The following is a 19952-nucleotide window of genomic DNA, read 5'->3' as shown; positions in this document are numbered from 1 at the left end:
GGTTTTGGCCTCTCAGACTGGACAAAATATCTGCCATTTGCTTAATGTGTCAAAACTATGTGCAAATGAAATGCATTTGCTAACACGACTGCAACAATGAAACCACCAGCAGCCCATGGTGTTGATGTAGCCGGCAACCGTAACACAGTGACAGAGGCCGGTCTTGAGTCCTGCTGGGAAAAACTCCACGCAGATATTCTCATGGATGTTTTCCGAGAGATTCCTGCAGACCAATCGCAGCCCAACACTGCAAAAATCCCTCCCTTTTAGTAGCAAAGCAGATGTTCTCTATCAGTTACCTGACAGCTAGTAGCTGCTTCCAGGCAAAAGTTGAACCGTGTCATTATACAGGTGGTTGTCTGATCAGTTTATGTCCTTGTAATTACAGCCAGCCCCGTATTTGAGCACCAATTTGAGCCTCTTGATTCACAATTAGTGGCAACGATTAGCGATGAAATCTTCCGCTTTGGTTAACTGCAGACTTTGCTGTCGACGTTTGACGATTTACAACTTGCGTTGTTTGCCTCGAGGCCAGTAAAAACCCAACCAGAGGAGCCTGACTGTGAGAGAAAGTGAGTGGGAGAGACAGTAGGGGGGATTTTATGATTAGTGGGAGCAGTTTAATGGACCCTGATGTGCTTCTCTCAGTGCCTGTCATCCTCATGGTGTTCAGGTCATGTGCAGATGTGGAGGAGCAGAGCCGTTCATGCGCAGCGCTCTCTCCGTTCATAGCTGAGCCACGTTTGCTGCTATTTAAATATTCAGTTAATCGCTAGTTTTGAGAATCTTCTGCTGATTCAATTAGATTTACGCAATCAGTATTAAAAAAAGATCAATAACAGTCAGTATATAAAAGTTATGGAGCTCTAGATGGAAGTTGTGTTTCTGTGAATGTGAGAAAAATATACTTACAACCTAAACACCATGACAAACATTAAAAAGACGTAAAATAAATACAATAAATAACCTTCTGGGGGTGCAAATATATATATATATATATATATATATATATATATATATATATATATATATATATATTATCAATGAATTGTAAATATATTATATTTCAGATACTTACGCTATTTATAACAGTCTTCATAGAAATAATATAAAATGCACATTCACAAATACAACAAAAACAATGAGCTAAACTGGCCTTCTCGCTTTCTAACTAGCCGCGTGCTAGCAGTTAGCGTCACAATTAGCACTGGCATCGTTAGCACGGCTTTATAACTCAAGCCAACCTCCTTAAAATACTAGAACATAATACAGAGTTGTATAAAAACAAAAATAACCAACTGTGTTCACATTCACAGTTGGTTCTGTGGAGTAGCATATATGTGCTGCCGCTAAAAAAAGGTCCGCTAGTTGAAGCTACAGAATACCACCACCAGGGGCAGCAGAACTGACAAACTGACATCAGAACACAGGCTGTACAATAAGGGGCAAATTTATAGCATAAGTAAAATATATTGTACAGTTATTGACATTATTTAACATTATAACTAAGTGCTGTCTCATCTATTGTGTTGGCAAAAAGGAGAAAGGTATTCTTAACTGATGTATGTTGCGACAACCCCTGTCAGAACCCGCTGCTTTCAGAACTTGTAGTCTTAGACTTCCTTTATTGTCATTGTACAAAAAAACACAAGGTGAATCTTGACAACGAAATGTCGTTACTTGGCTATAGCGGCTCGAAACTGTTTAACAGAATTTGTTTTGCATGCAAAGACAAACCACATCGAGTTACAATTTATTTCTGCTCTTGTTCAGTTTTTTTTTCTCCTGGAACAGAGCGCTGGTCTCTGCAATAATCATCCACCCGGCGCTGATTTCCCCCAGATATCCTATTCTGTTCACTCCAGGCCCCGAAGTCAGCCAAAGAAACCTCAAACCTCTATGCAGGAAGGCCAGTTGGTAGCTTGGCTGAACGCAAACAGCCTATCAGTCCGTGTGATGCATTTGAGGGATCTCTGAAAAAGCATTACCAGTTATGAGGTCATCCATTTGAGTGTCATTGTGTTTCTGTGGCAGGGCGAGAGGAGGAAGAGGAGGAGGAGGATTGTGGAAATATATGAAAAGGCCATGTGGAAAACATTTAGCAATCTGGTGATCTGATACTGAATCTGGGGTCAACCTTTTAATAGCTGAAGAGGTAAAGAACATCTCCTTGACCTCTTGAGATGAGAATAAATACACATTCATGTACACAAACACACACACCACCCACCCACACACGCATACACACACATCAGTGTCAGCCTACATGCATGTGGTAGTGATCTGGATCCATAATTAGCTGAAAATGGGGGTGGAAGGAAGGGGAAGGGTGAAATTGGATGAGAGGTTCCCCTGATTGAGGGGAAATGGGAAACAGGCTCAGACCAATGTTACCCTTTCGCCTTACACTTGTGCACACACGCGTGCAACTAAAACGTACCGGACTGGAAATAAATATCAGAGTTGGCCTGCTGCGTGGAGCAGATTTATCCTTTGTGATTACGGGTTTCCATTCTGGGCTTTTCAGATCTGCCCACATAAAACGTTCCATTCTGGGCGTTTTATGATTCACAGCTACGGCGTGAATCATTAGCTAATCGGATTTGGATCGCTCATTCTTACCTTTGCTTCTGCATTTCTAAACCACGCATGTAAGAGACATCGGCAGTGGTTGTTTAAGATTAGAACCCGGAAGGTTACTTTTTATAACACCGAAAAGGTCAGGCCTTTAAAATCCGGATCAATGGCTTAATGGTCTTTTGTCTCAGGTAAAACCCAAGTCCTACAAAAACATGGATGCGCTCCGTCATGGTGCCTTCATGCATCTCAGGAAAATTAATGTTGCTCTGGTTTACTTTTGTGTTTTGATAGGAGACTTTGGGTCTTTTGTGTTTTGATAGGAGACACAAAGTCTCCTATCAAAACTCTCTGTCTTTATGCAGGAGACGCCATACAGCCGTCAACTAAAATTAATGATACCGGGATGTTTTTTCTATGATTCCATGGGCATGCAAAAAAAAAAAAAAAAAAACACTGAGGAAGTATATTTAGTTAGAAAAAGAAAAAAAAAGTTACTTTTGTGTAAAATATTCTGATTTTAACTCTTCAGTTTTGGGCAGGCCAACACTTATTTTTTGGTACAGTCGAAACCAGAAGTTTGTGTATGTTGATATCTTTTTTTTTTCCATCTAAAGTTGAATCAGACCAAACTCCTGTTGGTTAGGTCAATAAGAATGACCAGAATTGCTTCTTTTGTTAAATGCCTCAATGATGAAAGAAAGAATATGTTAGAGTTTTGTGTACGAACGTCTTTAAAATCAGAAGTTTATAGACATGTCCTCAGTATTTGGTAGCTTTGCTTTTGAACTGTACGACTTTGTCAAATATTTTGGGTTTCCTCCCAAAAATGTCTCACAGTAGTTTGCTGAAGTTCTGGCCCATTCCTCCTGACAGAACTGGTGGAACTGCGTGAAGTTTGCAAGCCGTCTCATCCACATAGACCTTTTCAGATCTGCCCACACTTCTACATTATAGCAGATATTATGGGTTTCACCTAGCTGAAAAACTTGCTGTCTTTAAGTGTCATTCGATACATAATGACTCTATTAATGCGAGGTTGCAGTACAAATCGTGCCCTGATCACCCACCTACATTTTGTTTTTACAACTCAAACAAGAGTTGGAGTAGAAAGCAGAGCCCATACCAAAAACATTCAGTATTGTCCCATTATTCATTATTCTCAAGAGAAGGAAGAAATCACCTTATTTTGATCATGAATAAAGTTCTGATTATGGAAAACAACCAAATAACCCCCTTTGGTTCATATTTTGGCACGACACCAAGACCCATGACCTTCAAAAGTCTTTATTAAAACACATGAGAACCCACAGAGAACAAATCAAACAAAATCCCTGACTTAATGCTCTGTATGTGAAACAAAATTCATTTATAAGCAGGTATGTAGCAGCTCTAGTAAACTAGGCTTGTTGTTAAGAGTGTGTTGCCATTAAGCCTGGGGGGTCCTCCAGACTAAACGCCAATGAACATAAATGCAGACAGAGCTTCCTGCCATAAATAGGTGGCTACATTGTGTGGCCTCGTTCCTTTTCTCTTTCTATGTATTCTTATTCTCAAAAATAATTGCCTATGAGCGTGCAATAGTAGCACAGTGGCACAGGAGTACCCTAAAAGTCCAATTACCCAGCACACTCTGTTTTTAACCTTTTGTATTGAACCGTGAGAAGATGTGAGCTTCCTTTACTTGTGCGGCTGAAGAAAAAAAAATCAATCAGACCTCCCCATGATGCCATTTCAGGTTTCCCAGTTACTCCCAGCAACCACACGTCAGTCACACTTGATTGGCAGGCAGGAGCTTTTCTCTGTTTGTATAGGTGAAAGGTTGTTTAACTTTTGGCATTAATTGCAAGACAAGGTTAAATGAGGTCTTTAAGTTGCTTGTTCTGGCCAGAGTTTAATTGGCTTTTATTGACCTTGGTGAAGTCTTGCTGTCTTGGACAAAAGTCGTCCACTTTCTGATTTTGCAAAGGTTTTGGTCCCCCCCGTCCCTCCAGCTTTACTTCAGTGTCAGAAGCATATGAATGTGAATGTGTTTGGCGAATACTTAACTTTTGGCCTTGCAAAGCAGACATTGGATGTATAATGTTCACAAAGATTGTGGACTTTTTCCTCATTGAGGGCTGATGCTTTTCATTAAAAACTGGGAGCTGAAATGAAGATACACAACATTTAAGTTACCTCATGAAAAGACTACAATATTAATTCTGCACTACAGTCTTTTGTGTGCTAATAAACAACAAAAAGTCCATTAGGACTCTTGAATGAACCTTTATTATAATAACTCCTTGAAAAAATGATCCTGTTATTGACATTTTTCTATTAAAATCAAACATTGTCTTCTACCTTGAAGTTAGACTTATCTTCTGATGATCTAGTATGTTATTAGCCAGCATTTGGAAACACCTGATGCTATTTGCTGTTCTCATGAGCCAAAATGCTAATATTAGCCAACATCGACATCTTTGCGTTCCTGTGGCTCTCCTTCGTCGGCCTCCATCCACACCACTCAGACAGAAAATGGGCAGATAGAGGAAGGTAAATAATTCAACCAACGTCTCCTCTGATGGCTGATCCATGATGAACACTGAAATATTAATGCATCTCGTGTAACTGTTTACATCCGTCACTGCCTTGATTTTTAATGACTGGTCGCATGAACGAGCTTGTTCGTTTGATAGAAACAACAGCAGTCTTTGGTTGTAACATTTGCAGCAATTCTATAGTTTAGTTAAAATTATTGTTTTGAGGCGCAACAGTAAATAATTTCTGACAAATATGAGCCACGTCATTTCTACGTTTACCCAGCTGGTGATCATTAAACAGTTCTTTACTATATTTTTTTACAAAGTGCTTTAGCTGAACATCTATTTTTAAACTTTCAATGACTGAAACCGTTACTTGAAATGAGATTGTGATTGTGAGGTTTTCATGCTCATGACTAAATATTTAATCTCTGTTCTCTTAATTTTTAAACCTGAGTTCAGAGAGAAAATAATGTTGATTAATACAAAACAAGGCTTTGTCCCAACGCAAACAAAGAAAGGAGTTAGAGAAAATACCACAGCATATAGTAAATCATTCATCATGGAATATTGCAAACCATGAACGAGTAAATTATGGTTATCATGACGTCATAATAACTGGGAAATCTGGTCGATTAGCACAGTTTTGAAGACCTTACAAAGATAGAAATACGCTTAAGCTGCTCTACGTGAACTGTGAATCCACAATAATTATATATATATGTAGGTTATTTTCTTCAGCTTCAATCGGATTTTTGTTTTTACTTTTGATTGTGAACTGACAAAGAACTGATGTAACGTCTGACTCTTCGTGTTGTGCTTCAGAGAGCAGGACTCAAACGTTTTCCAGTGCCTTAGCCTCTGACGCTTTGGCTGCTCGGCTCTCCCACACGTGTCTGTTTAAGCTCATTGGGTGGGGGACTTTGACTGGACGACAAGATTTGGGATTGGGAAAGAATAACCTGCTCCGATTTAGAAAAAAAGCAAAGTGAAACCTAATTATGATCAACACCAGCTTGCCAACAACGCATCAATTGCAAGAGCAGCGTTTCTTGCCGCAAGTCATGCATGGGTCCTCTCATATATCAGATATGAACAACACATCAGTTCATTGCTATGTTTATTTTTGCAGTGGTGTGTGACTCACTCCATGAAGGCTGAGTTGCTTCCAGAATTCTTTTGGCAAGTTGTTTGCGTTTGTTTGCTTGAACAGACAGCTTGAAGTTCATTGTTTTTAGCGAATGTTTCAAACAATTTGCAGCAATGAGGCCTGGATTAGGTTAATGAGTGGCGGTGACACAACGCACACTGACCCACAGCATCAAGCTGTTGCAGCAACGTGCAAACCTTTTTTGTATTTTTTTTTCTTTTCTCTTTTTTTTAATGATAAAAAGTTGCCTTTTGTTCCATTATGCTCATAACTATTGGATGTTCTATGCAGGCAGAATATATATATTTTTTAATTTATTTATTTACACAAGCTCAAAAACCTAAGACATAAAACATATTTCTAGAATTTCAATTTGAGATCACAATATATCATGTTTTCAAAAACAAAAACAGGATGAAAGTTTGAACTGTCCATAATAAAACCTATCGGCATAATCTGTGTGCACCCATATCTTCTTCTTCTTGCTTCACTTCTAGTCCTATTTGCATGAATAAATCCACTTCGTCTTGGTAAAGCTTTAGTTGTGGCCAAAGGTTTGTGGTCTGGTTAAACACATCCAACAGAAAGCCTGAGCTTCTGTCAGCATTCTGGTCAGTGGTGTTGCAGGGATGAATGAAGATGAGTGATGGCTGGCTAAATGCTGCCACCTGTTGTCCAGTTTTAATGCTACACTTTATTATTATCATTATTATTATTATTATTATTATTATCATTATTATGTCGTTCGTGGCTTGATGAGTTTCAGCAAACAGGAGATGAAAACACTGTTACTAAGCAGATTGTCATGTCATGTCTGAGTGGTTTACATCCCAACTCAATATATTATGAACCTTTTAGGGAATGAAGGAAAAACGGAGCATGTTTAGATTTTACAGAAAATATATTAGATTAACCAAATACGCATTCATGTTTTATTGTGTGTGTTTGTATTCAAATCTTTGGCCATCTCTGAACATCTTAAATTAGACTCAACATGTGAGTAAAAATGGTTTTTTAGTTTTCTTTATTATAATGTTATGCTTTTTATGCATTTTCAAATATATATATATATATATATATATATATATATATATATATATATATATATATATATATATCCGACTTCCCATTCAGTTTTTGAAAATATGATGATTATGATCATCGAGGATTCCTGCACATTGTTTTCTAAAGTATAATCGAGAATCAATGTGTGACTGCATTCACTTTTGCAGACTCAACAAAATGACAGGTGGAGAAAGAGGGAGGGGGGAGGGGGGTCCGGCTGGCAGCACGAGCGAAAAAGCGACCAATGGAAAACCTCAAACCAAAACACGCGCTTTTCAAACCCGGAAATAAACAACGCTCAGGCTTTTGACCCAGAAAGCTCGCTACTTCAGTCCACTTTCTCCCCAGTCGGTTGTAACTGCTGGAGCAGGATGAGGTCGGCTCTGCTGCATGTGACGGTACCGCTCATATTCTGTGTCGCTTTGGTGAACACGAACCTGTTCGGTGAGGTTGAAGTGGACCTGACGTACGAACATTACGCAGAAAGAAGGGCTGAGAACATGCCTGCGTGGTTGGCGATGCCGTTCAACTGTTCGGTGAACGTGGCCTACATCTTCTTGGGCCTGTACTGGCTGCTCTGGCGCACAGGCGGAGCGGAAACGGAGCAAAGCTGCTACTTCAGACAGGTCTTCGCCCTCATGGCCGTCTTCTACGCGCCAGTCCAATGGACGCGCCTGGCAACGCTGCGGCGCGCCCCCGCGGTGCTGGACCAGTGGCTCACCTTACCCATCTTCGCGTGGGTCCCCGTGTGGATCGATTACGTAGAACGCGCGCCTGGGAAGTGGCGCGCATCGCGCGCGGCGGCGCTCGAGCTCTGCTCCGTCGCCAGTTACGGCTTGGCGCTCGCGCACGAGCGCGGCTTTGAGGTGGCGTTGGGCTGTCACGTCGCGCTGGCGTTGTACAGAGGAGTCCGCGTGCAGGTGGCGCGCGGAGACAGCCGCACAGCGGGCTACCTCCTGCTGGCTGTGCTGTCCTGTGTGGGGTTCGTGGCGCTGAAGCTGCTGGATCACTGGCTCGCTCGGTACCGGGTCTTCCAGAGTCTCACGGGACACTTCTGGTCCAAAGTGTGTGACGTGCTGCAGTTCCACTACAGCTTCTGCTTCCTGACTGCGTTAACAGACAAGGCGCTGAGAGAGACTGCAGCACGGCAGAGGTGATCAGGAAAATCACTCTCATCTGGGACTGGACCTGTATGAACAGCTAGCCATCAAATGCAGAAGGAATTTAATTTAAAATAAAAGTCATATATACACCGATCCAATGATGTGTGGCCTTAAGTTTAGCATTCCTGTAAAACCTTCCTCTGGACTACATTAATCCTCAGGAGATCCCATTTCTAATAAAAGTTCTAATTTGACATTTTGTCTTTGTGTATTGTTTAACTGCATTACCATTTGTTTCATGTTGCTTTTTCTTTGCATGGTATAAAGTCCTGTGCAGTCTTATTTTCACCCTTTCAGTTTAGAGGTTCAGTAGTAGCATCATGTTTTCCAGCCTCATGGTGTTATTTTATAGCACAATCAAGAATGCTGCGCTTATCAAACCTGATTAAAAAGACAGTTGACTTCATAATCTAGCGCCTTCAAATTGGGCCTCTGTCTTTAAGAAGCTCCTGCTTTTCTGAAACTCCACCTTCAGGAAGTCATCGCAACATCCTCTTAACCCTTTACCAACTTTTCTTTTTTTTTAAACTAGCGTTTCACTGAAGTGCCGTAAAATAAATGAAAACAATGCTTATTAGAATCCATTTACGTCGTTTATTCTTATCCAGCTTCCATCAGTTAGTGCCTTCTTTGCTCATTGAGTTTTGTCTGGTTTGACTGTTTCCATCTTTCAAACTGCTCCACTCAGACAACAGTCTGCTGTCTCTGCTTTGTTTCAGCAGATCTTGAGTTCCTCAGCCACCCTCTGCCTGTAGTGAAGGGTCAGAGGGTGTGTGGATGAACCCTGCTGGTTCTCCAACCTCGGCTTTTAAATATACACCAGTATGTGTGTCTACGGCAACAAACGCCGCAGGAGCCAGCTTTTCCTTTGCTTCATTTCCCCAGGAAGAGACGTGGAGGACCAGCCAGGAGGAGTAGGTTTGTTTTCTTCCTTCATGCTATCTGCAAAATTAGAATTCAGAGTAGAAGAATAAAGCGCATTATGATAACACTTGTCATGTCCGTCATGCGTCAGGAGAATAGTTGGGAGTTTAACTAGCTGACCTGCAGCTGAGTGTTAGCTAAACATTTTCTTTAGCTTGGAAAAGAAGCCTCCTTCCTCCTTCTGTTTGTCCTGCGTCTCCTCCTCAGATGTCGACTTTGTGCTGGAGTCTGAGGTGCTGCTGCCCCCTCCTGGACAAAGAAGGCATTTTATCAGCCGCGGCCAAAATGACAGATCTAAATTACACTCCAGCATCTGGGGGTCATTTTTAGAAAAAAAAAAAAAGGAAAAATACATTTCTGCCAAAAATCTCAAAAAGATGGGAACCGTCTTCCAGACCTGCTGTAGGGTTGACACCGTTGACCGACCCCTGAACATCCGACTCCTCCTCTGCGTAGCTTAGCAACAAAGACCGCTGCCGTCGAGATAACTTCCTGTGGTATAAAGGAAACAACAAATTCACACCGGGATGTCTTCGAACACTAACAGGGTGTTAATGATCCATTTATTCATATGTTCAGAAAATAGAGATGAAATAGTTCAGCCATTTATAAATAACTGAACCTAAGAAACACGTGATTAAACAAGTAGGAAATAATAAACAGTTACTTCCAAATGTATTTACACCCAAGCAGATTTAGGTTTCAACCGAGAGGTAAAAGTGTGGGTCTTACGTTGGTACTTTAATCTTGATGTGAACGTAATGATCTCCATAACTGTAGCTGTTCATCCTCCGAATGCCTTTGCCCTGTAAGCGGATCACCTGATCACTCTGACAGCCAGAAGGGATCTGAGGACACAAAGCAGCAGTTTGTGTGATTAAATAGACAACACCAAGCAGTTCAGCTACAAATGAAGTCATAAACAACTTCTGTTTTATTTCGTCATTTAATTTTTTTTGTAGCAGTGCACTGATTGTAATTTTCTGGCCGATCGCTGATCTATAAAAAGCCCACCTGCCGATTCCGATTCTGGCCAACACCAATTCTTTTTTGTCTGAAATGCCACTAAATGTGGCGAGACAGTCGCTATAAATCGGTTAACCCCTAATTTTGTTTTTTAACAAATAGTTGAGGTCCATCTTTGTGGGTTTACTCACCGCTATTCTGATGGTGTCATGCAGGCCCGGTGTTGTGGCTGTTCCTCCCAGGATGGCCTGGGCTATGGAGATGAAAGCGTCGGAGTGGATGTCGAATCCATTCCGTTTAAATACCGAGCTTCCCTGGACCTGCAAGTTTGGAATCCACAAAACGTCCAAACAGAGATCAAATTTACCGCTTGATTTTGATACGCAATATGGTTTGCATTGATTGTTCTTGATCTTTTAACTTTATGTCACTTAAGGCTGAAGCAGCAGTGTAGTAGAAATCAGAAATATTGCCACCTGCAGGTGGGAGTCAGTCACTTAAAGCCAATGTTTTTTGTCTATTTTTGCTAAATGTTTGTAGTAAACTCGCAATAGCCCAAAAAAAAAAAAAAAAAAAAATATATATATATATATATATATATATATATATATATACACACACACACACACATACACTGGAGGGTAGGCATTTCAACTTTCAATACTTACCCTAAATGTAATAAGGATTTCTTTGGACCCTACAGCCAAGCGCACTGTCTGGCCATTTTCCACACCTGCAAAAACAAACAAACAAAAAACCAAACAAACACAATTACGATTAATTAATTAATTCAAGATTAAAAGGCTTCCATATTAACACCAGACGAGATGAATTCAACACCAGTCACAATTCTGCATACAACCAACTTTAGAAGCAGCTGATGCAGATTTTATACTTATCCCTCTTCAGAATGTGAAAACCCACCTGCCGGCACCGGCACCATCACGCTCTGGTTCCTCTTGGTTTGGCCCGACCCTCGGCACAGCGCGCAGGGCGTGATGATGATGGTCCCTCTCCCGCCGCACCGTCGGCACGTGCTGCGCATCATAAAGGGTCCCGTGTTGACCGACTCCTGCGTGGGGACGGGGAGACAGATGGAAAAACTCCGACTGCCTGTATAAAGAATGGGTTCCTCGTTGAGGATCCGATCCGAGGAGACGGAGAGAGAGAACGGGTGTGAAACGAACCACTCCGGAGCCGTGGCAGTAGCCGCACTGAGACACCCGGGTGCCCGGCTCGCTGCCCCTGCCGCCACATCGAGGGCAGTCCTCTTCGAGGTTCACACTCAGCTGCTTACTCGCCCCCTTCGCTGCCTCGAAAAACGTGAGGTCCATCACATACTGCGGAGGAAAACAGCATGTGATGGACGTTAATCAATGTAAAGTGCATGCTTCAAGAACATGGATTGATGTTTTTCAAAAAAGGACTTCCAAGTTTGAGTTGGGACAGTGGGTCTGAAAAGAAGTCATTATAAAACTCACAAGTTAACTAGCATACATTTTTGAACTCAAACTAAAAATATTTTTTGTTAAAATATTTAAAGTGCTGCTGTCCTGGAAGGATTTTGATGGTATCTGCTCATTTACATATTTTAGCAAAAGCTGTAGCGTGGCATAGAGGGGCAGTACTATGCATCTTCCAGTTATTTTACAGCATTATCAAGTAACTATGTTGCCTTCAGTTGCTATATAAAAGCTGTATATATCAAATATGACTTAGAAGAAATTTTACTTCCTAATTTATCGCTTTGAAATTAGGCCACTGTCTCTTTAAGAAACTCCTGCTCTACCATCTCTACCATCAGGAACATGGTTCACCCATAAACCCTCCAACAATATTTTTTACCAGCGCTGCTCTGAGAAGCAGCTCCTACAATGAGCTCAGCAGATGCACAGTTCCACCAGGTGTTTGCTAACTGCTGCTGGCTAGTCTGGAGGAGTTCAGCTGGAGGAGGGCTGCTCAATGAGACAGAAGCTCAGAAAGTGCAGCTCCGAGGAGGACCTTCGTTCCTGGAAGGCAGAGCGAGGTCCACCCAGGTGTTTTGCACAGCTGACTGGTAGGCCATGGGAGATTAAAGGATTTCGCAAAGATGCATAAAAGAATCCAGGGATGTTTTTAATGAGGGAATAATATCACAACATGATGTTATAATATAATGTTAATATTTGAAGTAAAGCTCAAAACAGTCGATTTTGCACGATGCTGCTCCTTTAAATCTGAAGAAATATATTGTTTGTGTTTCACAACAATCTCCCGTTTTCCTCATATGTCTGGATTAGACAGCAGGGTTGCAATAAAGATGCCTCTTCTTTCAAAATAAAAATTTAATCTCCCACGTATGTGAAAATGTGTTACAGGTGTAATGAAACTAAGCTTGTACTTTTGCAAAATAAAATAAAAAATGCACAAAAACATTTACTTGAAAACAATTAAATTATCTAAAGTTTTGTATCCCAACTAGTACCTCAATGAACAAAATGGCTTCCCTTGAGTTAAGCCTGTGGGCAATAAGCATTTTAATTTATTGGAGATAAATTAAAATGAGCTTGATAACTCCAGTATTACCTCAGGTGGCTGGTCGAACAAGTTGCTGAAGTCTCCAAAGCCCATGGCCCCCCGAAAATCTCCAAAAATCTTCCTAAAGAGCTCTTCGGGGTCTACGGTGGACCCTCCCGCTCGGTAGTACTGCTGCTGGCCCGCTCCAGCTCGGTTCGGGTCGAAGGCCGCAGCTCCGTACGTGTCGTACTGTTTTCTCTTCACCTCATCGCTCAGCACCTATAGAAAACAAATCAGTTAGCTAAGCTGAACCAAAATACTGACAGATCCCCTTTGAATGACTGAATTTCAAAACTAATTCCCCAACACTTTAAAGTCACAGGATAAAAGAAAAACAAACGGTTTTGCACCTCATAGGCTTCAGCCAGCTTTGCAAACTTCTCTTTTGCCTCCGGGTCATCTGGGTTTGTGTCTGGATGGTACTTTTTAGCCAACTGGATGAAGGGAAAGCACACACACAAAAAAACAAACAAAAAAGAACCAAACATTTAAATATGTTAAGATTAGGAATAAAAGTCAGTTCTGGGTTGAAGAAACATCTCAATGTGTCTTGGACCTGATAGTAAGCCTTCTTGATCTCTTTCTGTGAAGCAGTGCGAGTGACACCCAAGATCTCATAGAAGTCCTCTTTGTTTGGGAGTCTGCAGCTGGAGTGGAAGGAGTGACAGGTGATGCCATGGGGGCATTTCACTCCTGTCGGGAAAAGGGAACAAAAGGATTGAACACTATAAAGCTGATGGAAATGTGTGTTAGACTGACCAAAACATAGTGTAGCTATACTACTAAATACAAATCCATAAAGGTGACATGCCCACTCCCAAGAACAGAAGTTAAACAAACAGAAGTTGAACAGAACTTCAAATCAAGTTATTATATATAAGGGAATTGAATTCACTTAAATGCAAGTTTCCCTCAGTGTATTATAAGCCTGGTGGGCCATCAGACTTTATTTGTGACCCCACCAGGCTTAGCATTGCTTATTATTTATTAATGTTTTTTCAATGTTGGCATTTTTAAAGACTTTCTGGTTGGTGTTCTTCCAATCTTCCAAAAACTTGACATAATTATCAAGTGATATTTTCAACATTTGTAACTCATAAACATGGCAGGCTGCTGGATGAAGGAGTGCTGAGCCGCCCAACTACCATGACAAGCATGTTTTCTGGGGGAAACCTTGAAATGTTTGGCAGAAATGTTGCTGACCATAATTTATACAATGATTTAGGCCCTTTTACAGCTGCTTTTCTTCTTGCTTCTGCTCGTTATATGCATTTCTATGCTGCCACAGCAAGTGGTTTCATGCAAATAAGTGGCATTTTCAGACACAATGTCATGGCAGCATGCTCTCCAACATCCTGGAGGATCTTTTGTACACATCACTGCTTAGATTTTGATTTCAAATTAAGCAACAGTGCTTTTATAGTCCGCTTTGTAACATCCCAGAAGAATTAGACGACCCCCAGAGTAGACCCTTTGGTTTTCTGCCCGTCTCCAAAAACTTTTGCAACAGTTGTTGCATCATCCCCACACCAAGGTCAGCTAACCTAACAGAAGCGGCTGAACACTTCTTAGCTTTTTAGACCCAGAGCAGCTGGATGTTACAGCAGCCTGCGGGCTTTACGGACCGCAGAAGACGCGCTGCTGTGCTGTCAGGCTCTCACTGTCCTGTTTGGAGTTAGGTAACTCCTCTCACCTGGCAGAGCCCTCAATGTCACCACGCCACCGGGAGCCCAGGAGCTCAGGCTGACCGCTATCCGTCCCCGGTGAGGGTGACAGACCGCCGGGTGGAGAGCCTTCTCATGTCTGCTTGGGGCAACCAGGAGGCGCCCGGAGAAAGGCCCGGGTGAAACAGAAACTCCCAACAGGCGTGTTGTCAACCGGCTAGCACAGCACGCCATTATTGTCGTCACTGCCGCTGTTGGTGAACAGGAGAGCGCATGCGTGGTAGGCTGAAACGGAAATTGCCTTTCAAAATTAAATATTTGAAAATTAAACTGAACTAAATGTGGTTAAATTAAATAAATACACAAATCCCACTTAGAAAGTCCACCGAGTTTTATCAAAAATACGTTGTTGTAACTGTTGCAGTATTAGTACAATTATTGATGACGTTGAGGTCAAATCACCTGATTAATTAAAATAAATAAAATTTCGCTTGTTTAGTTGACTTCCGTGAAAACCTTTAATTGATGTCATATATTCATAGCGAATCGCTTACAAAAGTTGATAACAATAATAATTAATTAATAATAATTAATAACATCTTACTTTGGGATTAATAAAGTATTTTTGAATTTGAAGCAATTGTTGTTGTTGTTTTTTTTTTTTTTTTTTTTTTTCTTTGTTGAGGAACGCCAACATTATGAATAATGACCGAATGGATGAAGTTTTACATTTAAAAAAAGAATCCAGCGCTTCTTCCTATGATCGCCAGATGGCGATGTTGAGCTGACAGGCGCTCAGTTAAAGACTGCGGCGTCCACCAGAGGAAGATCCTGCTTTTGCTGCAGCGTCACAGAGAACCGACAGTCATGGACTGTTGTTCAACTTTTTTAAAAGGCAGCTGGAAATTGTGCATCAGAAAGCCATACTGTAGAATAAAATTTGAGAAATAAACAATGCTATGTTACCTAATACTTAAAATAATGTTTCCTTCTTTTAAAAAAAAGTCTGTTGTTGAGTGGTTCTCTTTAATAAAAATGCATTGTGTGTTTGATATTGAAAAATGAAAAAAAAAAAAAATAATAATGACAATTCAGGTTTATAGTCTTAATGGTCAACAAAAGTCATCTGTTCAGGAAAATAAATATCACTGAAAGTAGGTTAATTTAGATTGAGTTTGCATTTCACTTAAATATTTATGTTAAACTCTTTAGTTTGGGTGGTAATTTTGTATTAAAACCAACTATCCAGCAGGGGGAAAAAACGTAGAATGGAGGTTACGTACTAGAGTTATCCCGCTCTGCTATATTTACTTAACAACACAAGGGAAAGACAGCCAGTTATTTGATGTGTCAGTGGTTGGGATCTTAGGGGAAAAAACAAAGATCAAGGCTTACGATCAGGTCCAAAACACATTCTGGACATTTTACAAGAAAGTGTTGAATGGATGTTAGTATGCCTCACTCAACTCTGTTTTTGTCTCTTCTTGCCTCGTGACTTTCCTGTCAGTCCCAGTCGTCTTCAAAACAAATTCCAGACTAGCATCCAAGTTATTTGAGTCTAAGTGTAAGAGTAAATATAGTATATAATCATTCCTCCATTGTTTATACCCACGTAGGGTGCAGACAAGGTGCACATGCTAGTGGATCACCTGTCGCCAGAACATAAAGGACAATCAACCCACCAGTCAGTCAACCAACCAACCAACACATTCACTCTTAAGAGAAACTATGTTTTTGGACTGCAGAAGGAAGCCGGAGTCCCTGGAGTTAACCCACACATGCACAAGGAGAACTCTCAATCTCCATGTAAAAAAGCTCCAGACAGATTAGAGCCCTGTTCTAACCTCATTTCTTTCTGTAAGGCAAGAAAGAAATTCTTGTGAAGCTATGAAGCTATTCTATAGACCAGACTGGACGACAATGTGCTTTATTGTCTTTCAGTGGCAAAACTGACATGTACCAGCACCAAGTGGAAATTCTCACCAGATAAAATATAACAAAATCAAAATACTGCCTAAATACTGAACAGTTATTAAGAATAGCACACTTAGATTCAAAGAAATGCTCATCTGAGTGGGATCATTTCTATAATCAGTTAGCAGTGACAGCAACAAGTTGTCGGTTTCTAGCTTTTTAAAATCTGAAACCATGTAGGTGGAAGGTCGGAGGTCAAGTGAGCTGGTAAAGAGGTCAAGTCAAGGTCATACACCCACTTCCCCAGTTTAACACGAACACATTTAAACATTCAAAGACACATTGTGTTGTTTTAAGGCAGCTTATTTTATGCTTGTTGCTGCCATTACTGTTTTGAGGCTGTGAAGCTCATTATGCCTGAACCATTGTCAAACACCAGCACAGCTGTCATACATGAATATCATGGGTTAAAATAGAAAATGTCTTAACATTTAACTCCAAAATGTATCTTGCTCCTATGTTATTTTTTATTACACAAGATTTTAAAAAAAGAACTTAAAATCCTAAGAAATAGTGGAATGCAAATTAGTATATAACAGGAATGACTGCTAGATAATAGTCTAATAAAAAATAGCTACAAATTAATTAATATTTAATCGCAAAAATACGGCCAACTGCAAATTTGGGTGTTTAAAATGAAACAAATTCAATCTCTCCTTCTTTTTTGTGTACAGGTACTTTAACATAAACTGTGTGCAGAAATACCTAAAATATATTTACAGTCGTAACTTCAATTCTTGTATTAATCATATAAAAAGTACAGCATAAAATTGATTCAATGCATCTTTCACATATAACATTCTATGTTATTGCAACAGATTCACGATGCCATCAAGATTCCTCCAGCTTTTGGGTAGCCAACGGACCCACAGCATTTCAGATCTTTCACCATAAATCCTGTCATCAAACCCTCTGTGACAAACAATTTGCATATTCTAGGCAATTTCAAGTGAATTTTTATCAGTATTTTAAAGGAATACCACTGCGAAGAGTATAGCTGTGATCTTGTAAGACGTTTTCATCTCAACATATTTTTTTCCCAGGGGAACCAATAGTGGGTGCAGTGGGTGCAATAGTTAAACCTTGGTCACAGAGTCACAAGTTTTCCCACTGATGTGGATCCCACTTAGCCCCCACAGCCACTGTGACGTTCATAAATATATCACAAATAAGTTTCAAAGAAGACGGGAACACATGCTTTCTTTTAATCTCTATTATGCGGCTTTTGTGCGCGCATGCCCATGTGACAACAACGGAGTCGTCTCACAGACTAGTGGAAAGCGAACGTCCCGCAGGGCAAAGCGCATATATCATCAGTGAGAAGGAGCAAAATGTCAAACCATGTCCAGCGTGACACTCCACACTCCTCTCTGTTGTGGAGATGAGCTGCCTGTTATGGTAACAGGCCGAGCTACTGTATTACTGAGCGCTCTCTCAGAATTACTGCAATCAGTGTGTCGTGTGGGCCTCCGCATATCAAACACATAATACTCCCAAGTATTTATTTGGTCTGGTTCCCAGTGCTAAATGTTTTAGTACACTTGAAATGAGACAAAACTAACGTACAAGTGACACTTCAGCAAGAACGGGAGCTTGTTTGAAGTCAATAATTCTTTAACGTTAATTAAAACGTTCTAGTTCCACTGGCAGATAATTTCATTTATCATATGGAAAAATAAGTCAATTTATCTGCCAGTGGAAGCAGTAGTTTTTCAGCAATATTAAGTAATTAATGACTTAATACAAGCTCATTAATTCTGCTGAAAAGTTATTTTTCAGTTAACTTTGTCTTATTTCAGGTGCACTTAGATATTTGCACAAGAAAATAGACCAAAAATACTCTTTGTATGATTTTGTGTTGTTGCAGGAAAGGGATGCATGGTTTGGGGAATGCTGGAAATTAGCAAGGAAAACATTTAATATACATTCATTTTAAATGCTTTTCATAAAAATCTATGCTAATAAGGCAGATGTGGCTTAGATTTGCATAAACTTTGACCTGAGAAAAACAACATTTAAAAAGAAAAAACAGTTTTTCCATTTTATTTGTTTGAGCCCAAGTAACATTTCTAGCTGGGTCAGTGAAATCTGACCCAGTTTACTGTCGCTTTTATCAGTATATTTTAGGACAAGTTGTAAAATAAAATAAACCTTAGCAGATACTAAAGAGGTTCTATGAAACTGACATGGTCTCCATTTTTCAAAACCCTTAAAATTATGTTTCACAGTTCTTCTAATTCCTTCCTTAAAACAGTGGATTTTCTCTATTTTGTCTTAAACGAGCGCACTCTAAATGAAATAACATTGTTTCCCATCAGAATTACTGTCTTCCTAGCTGCATGTAGGTGGTCTGTTTTCTAATTAGATAAGGAATTTCCTATGATGAGTCACCTCACTATGGGAATGCTGGGAAAGTGCGACGACCAATCAGATTGTTTTCATTTGGTTATACAAGCCTAGGATGTGGTGATATTCAAACACATATGACGTCGTGTGTTGAAACATGAAGTAGAATCCTGACATACAGATGATAACACATGTAAGAGCGTTTTATTTGCTACGAAGCAGTTTCAGTTCGAGAAGAACTGTAAAGACGCAGCGCTGTTTAAACGACTCAAACTGCTGCGGCAGAAAAAACTCTGGAGGTGTTGTTTCCCTGAAAGAGTGTGTCTGTGTTTAAACCAATTGGTGTTTCTTGATATAGGACATATAGGCACTTAACTAGGAGGCGTTAGAAAGAGAAAGAGGTGCAAGTGTAACCGGGTTCTGCTTCGTTCCATTGTACCAGGCCCCTCCACTCTGCACTGTGTGGTTGTTTTTAATGAAGACTAGGAGTTTGTGGGTGATCAGGCAATTTATTTCCTGAATTACAACAGGCCAAGGGGCTCAGCTTCACTCAGCACACTCTTGCGCAGCTTTCACAGACTGGCCGTATCTAAGTTAATAAAAAATGTGTTTTATGTGTTGCTAACACTTTTCTACTGTGAGCTGAAGAATGCTCCTCACCTCCCATGCAGCGTTCACAGACTGGCACTGAGAACAGGGGCCAGCAACATATAACCAGCCACACAAAGAGGGGCGCTATTTCCTTATTGCACTGATACATATGAAGCAATGGGATTCTACAACCTTAACACTGCTACACAAGAACATGGCAAAAACAAAACCTTTATCTGTCAACTGTGTAGCCATAAACAAGTTTTTTTTTTTCAAAATCATTATTTTAAAGCATGGTTCGTCATTGGTTAATTGCATCAACCGCTTTCAGCTCGAAGTAATGGGCTCGACACGCACGGAGCGACGGATGCAAGCAACAAAAGACGAACATCTTTCAACTTTCCTCGTCACTCATCCGTGCGTGCATGTCTGTGTGTATGAGCTCAAAATTTTA

General features: G+C 40.5%; 2 protein-coding genes across 2 annotated transcripts; one reads left to right on the top strand and one right to left on the bottom strand.

The window, feature by feature from the left end:
• The first annotated feature begins 7631 nt into the window (after positions 1-7631).
• tmem187 (transmembrane protein 187) lies at positions 7632-8671 on the top strand. Its single transcript, XM_055041604.1, has one exon. It carries the CDS (start codon positions 7686-7688, stop codon positions 8469-8471), a length of 786 nt encoding a protein of 261 aa, XP_054897579.1. The 5' UTR covers positions 7632-7685; the 3' UTR covers positions 8472-8671.
• A 377-nt stretch (positions 8672-9048) lies between these two features.
• LOC129367271 (dnaJ homolog subfamily A member 3, mitochondrial-like) lies at positions 9049-14839 on the bottom strand. The gene is made up of 12 exons (XM_055041595.1): positions 14617-14839; positions 13480-13616; positions 13274-13357; positions 12933-13142; positions 11555-11707; positions 11292-11439; positions 11036-11100; positions 10559-10687; positions 10134-10249; positions 9799-9893; positions 9522-9650; positions 9049-9419 (listed from the first exon to the last, which is right to left on the bottom strand). Exons 1-11 carry the CDS (start codon positions 14819-14821, stop codon positions 9535-9537), a joined length of 1458 nt encoding a protein of 485 aa, XP_054897570.1. The 5' UTR covers positions 14822-14839; the 3' UTR covers positions 9049-9419; positions 9522-9534.
• Positions 14840-19952: the final 5113 nt, after the last annotated feature.

This window comes from Poeciliopsis prolifica, unplaced genomic scaffold (assembly GCF_027474105.1).
Source record: "Poeciliopsis prolifica strain line A6 unplaced genomic scaffold, Auburn_PproV2 SCAFFOLD016, whole genome shotgun sequence".
Taxonomy (NCBI): domain Eukaryota; kingdom Metazoa; phylum Chordata; class Actinopteri; order Cyprinodontiformes; family Poeciliidae; genus Poeciliopsis; species Poeciliopsis prolifica.
This window is presented reverse-complemented; position numbering and strand designations above follow the sequence as displayed.

Excerpts from the sequence above, each read along its gene's own strand:
- tmem187 (XM_055041604.1), top strand. The coding sequence starts at position 7,686 with ATGAGGTCGGCTCTGCTGCATGTGACGGTACCGCTCATATTCTGTGTC.
- LOC129367271 (XM_055041595.1), bottom strand. The coding sequence starts at position 14,821 with ATGGCGTGCTGTGCTAGCCGGTTGACAACACGCCTGTTGGGAGTTTCT. Across the intron at positions 11,101-11,291 it reads GATGGTGCCGGTGCCGGCAG|GTGTGGAAAATGGCCAGACA; the intron begins GTGGGTTTTCAC and ends TTGTTTTTGCAG. Across the intron at positions 10,250-10,558 it reads ATGACACCATCAGAATAGCG|ATCCCTTCTGGCTGTCAGAG; the intron begins GTGAGTAAACCC and ends TTGTGTCCTCAG.